At 32.3% G+C, this 13,345-nt stretch overlaps 1 protein-coding gene across 1 annotated transcript in view; it reads left to right on the top strand.

Annotated features, from left to right (window-relative positions):
• Window positions 1-12,971, top strand: part of LOC129959408 (acid-sensing ion channel 4-B-like) — a 103,803-nt gene extending 90,832 nt beyond the window's left edge. Inside the window, exons 9-11 of the mRNA XM_056072227.1 lie at window positions 404-503; window positions 3,087-3,166; window positions 12,859-12,971. Coding sequence (XP_055928202.1) covers window positions 404-503; window positions 3,087-3,166; window positions 12,859-12,971 — 293 coding nt within the window. The remainder of the gene's footprint in view (window positions 1-403; window positions 504-3,086; window positions 3,167-12,858) is intronic.
• Window positions 12,972-13,345: the final 374 nt, after the last annotated feature.

Below are 13,345 nucleotides of genomic sequence, written 5' to 3'. Positions count from 1 at the left end.
CCAATCTACTTGCATCTGTGTTGTGTACATCTTGTAAAGCTGTGCTTAATTTGTGTTGTTCTAAATCTGTGTTATATTTTTTTTTATCTGTTGCATTCTTTTCGTTTACTGGCAATGGAACCCTTGTTTGAGTTTCCAATCTACTTCAAAAATTGCTAGTTTCTTTTTACCTGACCTACCTTTAAAGTTTGTATATTACCTTCAGTTAAATCCTATTAATAAATGGCATTAACTTCAAAACTATTGAAATATTTGAAGAAAACTAATGATAGAATTGTAGATATTTGACGAGATTGGTTCTGTAGATATTTAAAAGCAAAAGTTTTCCAAACCGACTATAATATACTATTTTAACTATAATTGCAAATCCATGCAGTAATTTTATTTTCTCTTTTATTGACAGATGATTTGTTAAAGAAATGCCAGCCTCCCTGTTTAGAATACATATTTGAAGCTGCTTCGTCGTATGCCCAGCTGAGGTACAACTACAGCTTGCAAGAAAGGTGAAATATTAATAAGCATTAAATAAGTAAAATTCAGAATTTGCAACGAATTTTTATAAAAAACATTTGATTATTGAATGAGTGAACATTAGTTGAAGCGATAAAATTTAAGTATCATAATCACTATAATGTGATGAAAACCAATAAATATGATTCCTTCAATCAATCTCATGTGTTTGCTAGCCATTTTAAAAGTGAATAAGAAAGTATATTAACCACAAAATGGGGTAGGAAAATGAAACAGATGCTGATAATGCATCGAAGGTGGAAGGACAGAATATTCAGATAATAGATCCTAATCAACCGGAAACAATATACGGGAATCGAATTTTAACCATACTCTTGATGATAGGTCCCAAATGATCTTGGACTTGTAAAATTATTTTCAGTTGTTGTAGTTTTCTTAAAATAGCAAATGGGTGGTTGATTGGAGCAGGAAAGGTTTATTAAGTCAGAAATGTGTACATATTTATAGTTACAATTTTTTTCTTCTGAAATGAGAAAAAAGTGCTTTTTTTCCCCTAAAGTACTATTTCTAATTCAAGCTATAAATTTACATTTAGAATTTAAGAAATCTTGTTTATTCCATGCAAAGATTTTAGTAGCAATATCATCTGTAAAACAAAAACCCAAAAAATTCTGAAAAGTAAATTTTGTATTAGTAATTAGTCTTCCAGCCATATATAAGCTTATCCTTTTCAAATAAATGAACAATCATGCTTTATTCAAGATTCTGACTTAACAAAATTTTGAGAAATTAAATTAAAAAATTCAATATTAATTTGAGAAATTAAAAATTGAGAAATGATGTTATCACTTGCATCAGGGCGATTTTAAATTCATGGTATAGACCTGAATCAGAGATAGACAACAGGTATATGAATAATATTTACATAGGAAGCTCAGGTCGGAGTTCAAAAATAATCGGGAGATCGGGGTGACCAAGAGACTGGAACAAGTACGCCCAATCCAATGCGTCTCAAAAATGGCATTCAGGTAACTGCGTTTGGAAGTTAGAAACTAAACATCTTGTTTCAGTTAAAATGAGACATCATGTATTTATAACTAAACAAATGCATTGCGGCTTGGATTTCCTTTGTGGATATTATTTGTATTCATGTTCTCTATCTCCTTCCAAGTTTGTACCAAGAATTCGGAATCATCCTCTATTGCGAACACAACAGCAATTACTTTAGAGCTTTCATTTTATTCGTACTTGGTGCCACTTAGAAAATTCTCGACTGCTAGGCATCAGAACTAGATTATGAAATATAGTGGTATAGATATCTCCTAGCTATTTCGTAGATTTGCGTATTCTTCCTGGAATCTCAAGAACATTGTGTATTTTTAACACGCAGATATATAATTTCTATGAAGGCACGTATCTGTCGTGACAAACGAAGACTCTTTATCCCTTGATTAATGGATATTATTCTAAATTGTATTGCTGTTCTTTCCGTTTTTTGACACGATTTCAGTTTTTTTGTTTGCAAAAATTTCGTTAAAAACAAATGAATGATAGTAAAAAAATAAAACTGCAGTTAGCATGATTGGAATCTGACGAGATTTTTTTTTTTCATAAGCTAAATGTAATCCCAAAAATCACCTTATCGAAATTTAGAGTAGAAGAAAATTTTATGAAGAAAAAATTAAATTCAATTACTCTTTGAGCCCATTCCTGCAAACAGTGACATTAGATTTCTGGAATGATTTAATTTCTGAGTCTTTTAACATGTTTAATATATATGTATATTAAACGTATTGAGCATTTTGAAAACACTTCTTGGAAAACATTTACTACTTAGTAAACATTTCTTATATATATAAAATTTAAAAGTTGTTTTTTGACGTTGATTTTTATTTCCAGAATGAAATACATACAAAAATAAATTCCGCCATCCTCTTACTCTTTAATTTCATATTTTAGAATGTGGCATATCTATTTTTATTGTTTTATGTCAAGCTAATTCATTCAATGATTTTATAGTTAATTCTTCTAAGCACATAAAATGAGTATTTGGTTTAAAGGCATTATTCATAAAATCTCTAAAAACAATTGATGTGTAAATTTTCATGTTCTATCTTGTCAATTAGCGGCATACAAAATGTATCATTTTGTTTATATAACTAAACTATTATAAAATGAAAGAATATTTGTGTTAAATGTAATAAAAATGCCAACAAAAAGTGTATTTAAAAAACAAAGTTTAAATATAAAAATTTTTTCAACGAAGTCTTGATAATGCACTATATTTTTTCATTTTGATGTGTGAGATGCGACTCATTTCAGCTTAAATACAAACCGTACTTTTTAACAGCAGTTTTAACGAATTTATCACGTACCTTGTAGTTTCAGTGTTCCTATAATTGCTATACTCAGTTTATCCTTATCTCCGTATTAACCAAATTTATTTGTTTACTCTTTAATAAATTTACTTGCAGTTAATCTTACATTTACTGTCATTAAGCATTATATTTCCATTTTGGAAATGTAAGGCTGTCTAACCCATAATGCTACTCATTTTTATTAAATTATATATTTAAATAAATATGCTCTAATTTCCTGGATGTTTTTTTTTCTAGGAGTCGCATCACAATTTCATATAATACTATCAGCTACTATCATAATATATATCATAAGCACTACTTATCCTCATTGTTTAGTAAGTATGAATTGTTAATAATCACATCTTTTTTATTTACGCAAAATTTCTCATTTATGTAACAAAAATTCATTCGTTTGATTCAGAGTTTTACCCAAGAATGATATAAATAATATAGAGGCTTCAAAATTCAGATTTTCTTCTACATCAGTATTCAATCCTCTTTGCGTATAGCAACTAACTGAAAATGGAATTTAATAAATTTTAGTCTGTTATATCTTTGGGCTGCTTAGTAAATGAGATAAAAAAAATAGCATATATCTGAAAAGAAGTAAATAAGAAGTGGAATAGTAAACAGATTCTATTTGCAATAATGTTTTTTCATTGCATTTTAAAGTTTCCAAGACAATACGACAATGTAAGGCTGATGTCAAAAATCGAAATATATTTCAGTAAAAAGCACTGAGACATTTAAATACAGTTAAAATGCAATTAAAATGGATGCCTTTGATAAATGGATGTGTTTCTTTGCCTGGATGCTAATGAATGCATGGTTTCGAGTTTCTAAAGGCAGAAGCATTGTAAAAATAATCTGTGATAGTTTAACGACACCAACAAATACTTTGGAATGGATACGAAATACCTAGTGCTTTTTCTATGTTCTAACCTTCTTCAATGCAAACAAAGCACTGTCTTTGGACCCTCCTTTTAGGAATCTTTATTGTAACAATTCACAATGTCAAAATGTTTTGCTTTTATTTTGACAAGTAAAACCTAACATGCATAATAACCCTCCATTAATGGCAAGTGACATCGCTTGATTATACTTTGATTCTATCCTTGGTACTCTCTTCATGGGCCTTCGAGAAGTGGTGATGTTTACTTGTAGGTATAATTTATTGGTGAAAGAACCATATTGGCTCTAATGCTCCAAGCATATGGAAAGAATAGGTTATGAAAAACAAACCTGTAAAAGCAAATGTACAAAGATAAAAATACAAAATAAGATCATGCAAATGAAAATGAATTTAGCACTGTTAAACAATGATTCATGAAAATTCTAAGCAACGATGTAATCTAGAAACACTTAACAAATCGAAGCGTTAAACACAAACAGAAGAAAAAATTTTTAAATGCAAGTAAAAAAGTCAACATTTATAAAAAGCCAATATTTTAGAAATATTTTTGTGGTATTTCTTACCCATTAAATCTTGCAGTGTAGAAGAAGATTATGAAGAACAAGATATGGATTAAAAGCATGACATTCAATCAAAATGATGGACAGTAAAATCAATTTGGCATCTGTTGCTTATAGACCCATGTTCGTCAAATATGAGATGTTTGTGTGTAAAGAGTGTATGCTTTGGCCACAATGTGTGTGTGCTATATGGAGACGAATCAATTTATCATCAATCTCAAGCATAGGAAATACAGGCCACAGAACACTACCCGTTTTTACAGAATGAAATTTTTCTGGATCAATAGATCCCATGTCTTATGCCAGGTAGAAAAAATATGATTACCGAAGGATTTTATCACAAAACGGGAATTCTGTGAATAAAAAAGACATCACTGATTTTGCAACTAAATCCGCCTTTTCATTCCCAGAAATACCAATGTGACTCGGAACCCCAAAATGACTTGAAAGCTATCATTTTTAGAAGACACAAAGTGAACGAAATTTTAATAGCAATTTGATGCATTCGATTACTGCAGAGCGAAAATATCTCGAAAGCACTCATCATTCAATATAGATAATAAATTTGTCTTGAGTAGAAGGTAAAATTTTCTGAAGAGCACAGGAAATTGTCACCAGTTCAATAGTAAAAACGGAACAACAATTGACAAAACGATGTTTCAGTGCATCGGAGGGAAATATGATACCGCAATCAGTATGTCCATCTGATTTTGATCCATCATGAAAATTGACACAAAAGAAGAATACCAATAGCGATGATGTAGAAAGAGCTGTTAGAAAACAGCAGGAGCTATTGAGAATTATCGAATCCCGTAAAAGGATTCAAAAAAGAAAACTGTGTGATATCAAAAGATGGAAAGCTAAAAGAGTCTAGGACTATAATATGAATATCTCTAAGGTCCGGAGCATTTTTGGATCTCTTTTACAAAATGGAAGAATATGAGAATGCCTGACATTATAGAGTCGACACCAACTGGCGGTGATGTTTGGCTTATGGGGTCCTTCAGAATAGACTCTGTTTGTAAAACAGGGCGGGCAATATTTTACGCCTTAAACAAAGGGGTAGAGATGACAAATGAGCAAGGGGAAGTTCATACACCCTTATAAGAAAATATTATAATGATTTGTAAGTGCGGTGTAGGGTGGTTCGATTGACACCCCAATGTCTTCTGAAAAGAACATTTAAAATGTTTAAGGACTTCTTATGCTTCTTCCACAGATGTACGATATACAGGAAGAAGATAAGCTTATGATTAAGTGCCACTCTCATAAAACGTATTTCACTCACCACAGGAATAGGAATATTTCTAATGTGGATACTAAATCCTGTTGAATATTTCTTTTCCGACTGAAGTGCACGCAGTGAATTTTCTCTGGCAAGAAAGTGTGATCATTATTATCACCCCAAGAAACCAATTTATTTACTGTATTTTGTAATTGTCGCTTTGTTAGTGTCATGCTACTACCTTGGCATGAGATCTGCAGATCATCGACATAAAGAGTTTCATTAACAAAGGAAGGCGAGTGATTAAGAATTTATATGAGGTGGACAATAAGATATGACACCGAGTGCACTTCCTTGCGGAACACCTTCTGTGTGAATAAAAGAATCAGAATCAGAACAGTCAACAAGAACTCAAGATGTTCGATAAGTTAAAACGTTTTGTAAAAATATGAGCAAGGTACTCCTAAAACCCAGAAAGTTATAAAGTGTTGAAAGTATGCAATAGCACCTAACTCAGTCATACACTTTTTCTATATCGAAAAATTTGGAGAAAAGTGATTGCTTCTAACAAATGCGTTGAGTATTTATTTTTCCAGTAACACCAGGAATTAAAAAGTAACTGATCTCTTCGGAAACCACTCTGCAAAGCAGAGAGGCATCCTTGATTCTCCAATTCGTATATTAAACGAGCATTGACGATGCGTTCGAAGTTCTTTTAACCCTTAACTGGGGACGTGCGGTCTGTGAGACCGCTAGCGATGGATTTTCGGTCACCCCTATTCTATTTTTAGATCAATTGAATGGATTGACCCTGTAGCTTCCTATTTTGTGACATTCAATACACGTGCACTTTTTAAAGCAATTTCAGCGGATGCTTTTTAAAATAATTCAGTTATTTCTTTGAGTTCCCTGTTAGTGTCCAGTGATAAACAAGGCTTAGCAGATGGCGCTAAAACTTGGGCCCCGAAATGTATCGAAATTTACTGATCCTATTATGAAGCAGTGCTACAGACACTTTTAAATGAAGCAAAAAGTGATTTTAGTGATAAGGATAATTGTACAGAAGAGTTTCTCGATGAAAGTTCGCATTTAACTGATTCTGATATGTATGTTCAAACATAATTAATTTTTCTAGCGATAATGTATTTTGAAAAATTTATAAAATATATTAATAAACCAAGATATATATATATAGAATTTATAGGTTGATTTTTATATTAGTTCTTAACCTGTATGTTTAAAATGCCCTAGAAAACCGTACTATAAAAAATCACACAAGCCGATAAAAAAGGGCCAATTTTGCCGATAGTCAATTTTTTTTATTTTTCATATAATTATTGAATTTTACGTTATATTGTCTTCTATATACCTTCATATACTGTAAAAATAAATATGATTTAAAAAGTAAAAAGTAATATGCTTTTCAGGAATATTATTTATTGTAACATGTCATTTGAGAAGAAAATGTATGTTCCAAAGCATTTACTTTTTTCGATGGTGATATGTTTTGAAAAATTTCTAAAGCATATCTATATATCAAGAAAAATATCTGCAAAATTTATTGACAGTTTTTCACACTAATACATTCATTAGAAAATTTAATTTGAGCGTAAATGAAATGCGGTCTCGTAAACCGCACCTCCTCAGTTAAGTCTTAAAATTTCACCTCCCCAGTTAAGGGTTAAAGGTAGTGTATAAGAGCAATTGATCTGTAGTTTAGAGGAATACATGATTCTTTGCGAAGTTTTAAGATTAGGATGACAAGATCTTGCTCCATTGTGAAGAGTACTTCTGCTCAGTTCAGATTCTATTAAATAACGCAAAAGAAGGGAAAGGTATTTAAATGAAGAAGCATGTTATAAGTAATTCCATCTGGTTAGGGACTAGTATCATGAACTTGAGCCGACACCATTTCCATTTGAAACATCCTGAATTCATAGTTATATGGAAAGGTACTTCGAACATTGAGACCCAGATTCCGCGCGATTCTTACTAGCTAGAAAAGGAGGACTATGAGAATCATTGCGGGAAAGCCAGCACGAGAAAATTATCGACATCTATCGGAACGGAATGCATAATGTTTCTACCTTTAAAGTAGTAATAGAAGTTTCAAGATAAATATCATTATTAGTTTTAACTTTTATCCACAGAAGTTTACTGGAAGTAGAAATGGGATTGAGGACGCAAAATCATTTCATGATTCTCTCTGACTACTACGGTGAACGCGATCAGCTAGTGCTTTGGTTCTTTTAAAAGTAAAGTTCTCTGTCGTAAGGTACCTTCGAAATATATTGCAGCATCCTTTCTGCTTCTTATTATTGTCAAGTCAGGCTTCATTCCACATCAGTCTAGAAAAATTTCTTAGACGTGGCAAGTTCTTTGGAATACTATTTTTGTGGCTTTTATTATAGCATCTACGACAATCTGCAAAGTTCTTGTAATATGTACAGCATTCATAATATTTTCAGTTACATCCGCCGATCTCGAAGATGTAGCACAGTCTTCCTGCTGAAATAGAAAACGTTGAGCACCCGCTCTCGTCTTTGCCATTTCTCAGAGACAGCAACAACAGAAATTCAGGTGAGCAAGTGGTTAGATCAAGACTACGAAAGCTACATGTGGGTTCATAGAACTACATTTTTTCGTCTTTATTGAGTAGACATAGACAGTTATTAGATATTAAGTGTTTGATCTGGCGCTGACGAGAGTTTGCACTATCCGAACCCAATAAAGTACAATTTCCGTTAAAGTCGCCATGCAAAATGAAAGGCTTAGGAAGCAGATCCACAAAGTTTTCAAGATCTTTTTAACGAATGGCATCAGATGGCGGAAAGTAATTACAACAGATTATGACCAAAGTTTTGGTATAATCTTCCATCAAGCCTGTACATGAATATGTAAAATGAGAGGTGTGCTCGGATAAAAATCTGATTTCATTGCAAAGAGAAATTCGTGAATGGAAAAGAATTACAGGTTAAGACATATAGATAAAAAAAAAAGAGCATGTGATCGTTTTGACTAGTAGCAGGTATATAATAATCGCTGCCTAATGAATTATTTGAAATAACATTTTGCTTTCTAGGCATATGTATTTACAAATCATTACCTACATTTCATTTCATACCGAAAAATTCCGAATTTTTAACTTCTAATTTTAACCGGGTGATTAATACCAACTGGAACATGGATAATCGAATAGTCAAATCCTGGTACAATACTGTTATACAAAGGATCCTGCTCTACGGAGATACTATCTGAGGCAAGGTCTGTGCAAAACAATACATCTCTAAGTTCTATATTATCCACAGAATCTTCTTAGTCCAATTTACCATAACATGTCTACTAATCTCCTCAATGTCTTGACAGGTATTCCTCTGTTGAATGCTTTAACCAAAACTGAATTTAGTAAATTCCAGATATGAGTTATTGACTTTAATAATTTTAACCTTCATATTGATTTTATTGATTTAATTAAAAATATTTTAATTAAAATTTTCCGTCCACCAAAAAATTTGTTTCTCTTAACCAACATGTACAGCCTATGATCCAGATTAAATAATTCAACAAATTCGCCATGTGTATTTTTAAAAAATTATATTTACTGTAAAAACTTAACTAGAATACTTAAACTCTGTATGTCGGCCAGAAATGGCCGCTATTGATTTTGCGGCTATTTAGGCTATCGTGGAGAATTTTAGATCAAACATCTGTACCTACAGCCCCTCTTCCATGGCTGCACTGAAAAATTCCAATACATCCAGCTTTAAAGATAAAATCAAATCCAAAATTATTATGGCAAAGAACCTAACTGGCCTCTTAACTGACTCAAGAGTAACATACCACGTCAGAATCGAGGGCAATGAAATGGTCGACCAAGTTTTAAAGAGGTTTCAATACCGGGGAATATTCTCTCAATCTTAGCTCTTATCCATGCCTAAAACATAAGCGAAATATTTAATCCTGAAGAAATAGAGGTAATATTGATATAATTAGGATTTCGCTTCCAGGACATAGGTGTGAGAACATCTGAACAAGATGAATGGACTTGGACGCTGTCATTAAAAAGCGAATTTTTAATATATTTTCTGAAAGGACACCGTCTCTCGTTAGTATGTCTTCACCGCTTTGAAATAATTTGCTCTCCTTTAAACGCATGCAAGCAAATCGGCGACGCCGAGCATTACACTTTTGACTGTATATTTAAGCAAACTTTCCATCTATCGAAGGATACAGGAGGTCCTGGTTTAAAAACTTAATGTTGCGAAACTCAACGAAGCATCCAGGATTAGTAGGAGCATCTGCGTTTCACTGCATCCAAGCCGAGTCTCGGATTAAGAATGTGGACTTTGCCCCTCTTTGGATAATTATTTTACCATATATTTTGCATAAATTTTAACTCTGAGCAAAAATGTTTTTTATTCCTATATTAATTTGTAGATAACTCTACCGAATGTATTAGGCACTCCAGTTTAAATAATATAAAGATAAGTAACCTATTCCTGACTCCAGTTGGTATTTTTCCGCTCCGGCTCTGCCTGCCTTCATTTATAAGGTATGTGGTTGGTTGCATGGAAAAAGGAAACTCAATTGGATAAGTTTTGTTACCTAGAATATTTTAATTAATTCTTTAGAGGTTTCTTTACATTAACTTTGAGGTACTGACTTTTAAATTTTTATTTAAATAAGCTATAGTACGACTACATCCTTTTACATCGACATCGACACCACATTTTAAAACACAACAATTTTTCTAAAAGGAAATTTAGAAAAGTGTATTTATGGTACATTTTTAATAGTGTATTTTAATTATATGTTAAATACTCTATACATTTGTATAAGTTTGCTCCAGCTTTGTTCTCTTATCGAGCAAAAAATTAGTTTTTTTGCCATTATATAGATAAATAGCTCATTTATTGTTCATCTATGTTACGTTTATAATTGTGTATTTTAATTATATGTTAAAGACTCTGTATTTGTATACAGTGAGGTGACAAAAGTCATGGGATAGCAATATGTAAATATAGAGATAGCAGTAATATCGCATACAAAATGTATAAATGGGAAGTGAACTGGCAGGGCTTTTATTTGTATTCAAGTGATTCATGATTCATTCCCGCAAGATGGGAATTAACAGACTTTGAACGCTGAATGGTACTTGGAGCTAGACATATGGGACATTCCATTTCGGATATCCTTAGGTAAATCAACATTCCAGGATCTACAGGATCAAGATACCTAATTCCAGGCATAACCTCCCCACCATGGACACATCAATGACCGACTGTCTGCACTTAATGGCAGAGACCAACCACGTGTGCGTAGAATTGTCAAAGTTGACAGATAAGCAACACTGGGTGAAATAACTATATGAATCAACGTGGAACGTACGACGGATGTGTCCGTTAGGATAGTACGGCGAAATTTGGTTTTAATGGGTTATGGCAGCAGAAGACCGACTCGAATGTCTTTGCTTAACTGCGCGACATCACGTGCAGTGTCTCTGTCGGGCCGTTACCATATTGATTGGACCCTAAATGACAGGGAAACTGAGGCTTGGTCAGATGAGTCACGATTTCAGTTGATTAGAGCTGATTGATAGGGTTCGAGTGTGGCGAAGACCCTACGAAATGATGGATTCAAGTTGTCAATAAGTCACTGTGCAAGCTGGCAGTGGCTTCATAATGGTATGGGTTCTTTTTACGAGGAATTGACTTGATCTTCTTGTCCAATTGAACCAATCATTGACGTAATAATTATGTTCAGCTACTTGGAGATCACTTGCAGCCATTCACGGATTTAATGTACCCAAACAGCAATGAAATGTTTGTGGATGACAATGAAGCCATGTTACCGGCCACCACTGTTCACGGTTGACTTGAAGAACATTCTGAACAATTTCAGCAAATGATTTCGCAGCTTACATCTCCCGAAATGAATCCCATCAAGCATTAATAGGACATAATTGAGAGATTAGTTCGTGGACAAAATACTGCTCCAGAAATACTTTCGCAATCATGAACGTCCACTATGACCCCAAGGTCCACAATTTTATGCGGAGGAAGGGATATAAGAATTTATTGAAGAGTATGAGAGAAAGTTTTGGGAAGACTACTCCCTATGGTTTTATAAGCTATCTTTAACTTGGAATTAAACTTTACATTAACTGAATGACATAAAACAAACTGGACTTGGAAATATTGAAATTTAAATACAGGACAAAAATCTGTATCAATCGCCCGGCTGTCCTAAACTGACGGCACTCTGGGGTGGTTCCCTTCCCGGATGACAGTTCAGAGAAATAGGCAGAAAGTTAGAGACATCCTCAACCGAGAGGCTAACAATATTCAAACTGTCAACCGAGCTTACACAGATTATTGAAACAAAAAAATCCAAGACATTTTCTTGCGTCTATTCTAATGAGAAAGCTGAATTCAAGTCCGTTTGAAAGAATATTAAGTAAAAAATGGATTTTCATCAGAAATCCAGCTGCAAAGTTTCGTCACATTTTTTTTTAATCGTATTGTAATAAACAAAAGTTTCTTAAAATTTTTCCATTAGAAATCATTTTTTTGTTGGGTAAAGACGTCGCTGCTCCCTCTGTGCGAAAAAATCTATTTGCTATTGCAAGTATACTCAGACATATGAAAATAAAAATAATGAAATAAAATTAAAAACTAATTTGTTATCAACAAAAATATTCATTATAGAAAATTATTTGCAAATTGTTAACTAAAAATTTTGAATCAAGAATCTTAATTACTTTTATTTTATTTTAACGCGACCTTCCAATGTTTTTATTTTTACAAATTCAAGATGTGCTTCTTTTTGAATTCAGAATCTTTTGTTATCCTTATCTAAGTCTGGGTCATAAGTCATTTTTATCTGTAAAATACTTCAACATTTCAAATAATTATGCTTTTTTATACACATTTATGTAATTCGATTTTTTAAAGTTTGTAAAGATGAATTTATGTAATAGATTTTTCATTCATTTCTTGAAGTACTAGTGTTCTCAAATTTTATACCTTAAGAATTATTAATTAGAAATTATTGTTTTAATATTTTAGTATTTAATTTTTAGTTTATCTATTAATTTTGATTTCATAATAGTGGTTCCGTTGTTTGTGAATTTGTGAAACAACTGATTTCCAAAGTCCATGTTATCTAGATGATTCTGAATATATATATATATATAGGATTCTGAATATATATATATATATAGGATTCTGAATATATATATATATATAGGATTCTGAATATGTATCTTGAATCAACAATTCCAATTTCTCACAATATTTTACAAATGTCTGAATAGTTTTTTTTTTTAAGGTGACATTGGAGGCTCTATGGGATTACTTTTAGGAGCCAGCTGCCTTACCGGAGTTGAGCTTCTGACATTTCTGGGCCAGTGGATATATTTCACATTCTTCCAGAAGTTATAATCTACCGACAAGCACATACATATTTTGTGCAAGCTTTGCTTTGAAATGACGACATGGACTTTTTGTTTATTTTTTAAAAATGTAGTTTTTTTCTCAAATAGCTTCATTAAAATATTTGTCTGATTATTTCCAAAACAGCTTCATAAAATCATTTTTGTTGGGTAGGGTATCAAATATCTCAGATTAGTTTAATAATGAAGCATTTATTTACAGCAATACATCTAAACATATAATAATATTTAGTCTTAAAAAATTCATGGATCTTAGCAAATATCATGCTTAATAAAAGACAAGAGACAGGATTACATATCATCCTCTGAGTATGCATCAGCGATGAAATCAAACTCAGAAGTTGGGAATGACGGAGTCATCAA

This window comes from Argiope bruennichi, chromosome X1 (assembly GCF_947563725.1).
Source record: "Argiope bruennichi chromosome X1, qqArgBrue1.1, whole genome shotgun sequence".
NCBI classification, from domain to species: Eukaryota; Metazoa; Arthropoda; class Arachnida; order Araneae; family Araneidae; genus Argiope; species Argiope bruennichi.
The sequence above is the reverse complement of the archived record's forward strand: the minus strand, read 5'-3'. Positions and strand labels throughout refer to the sequence as shown.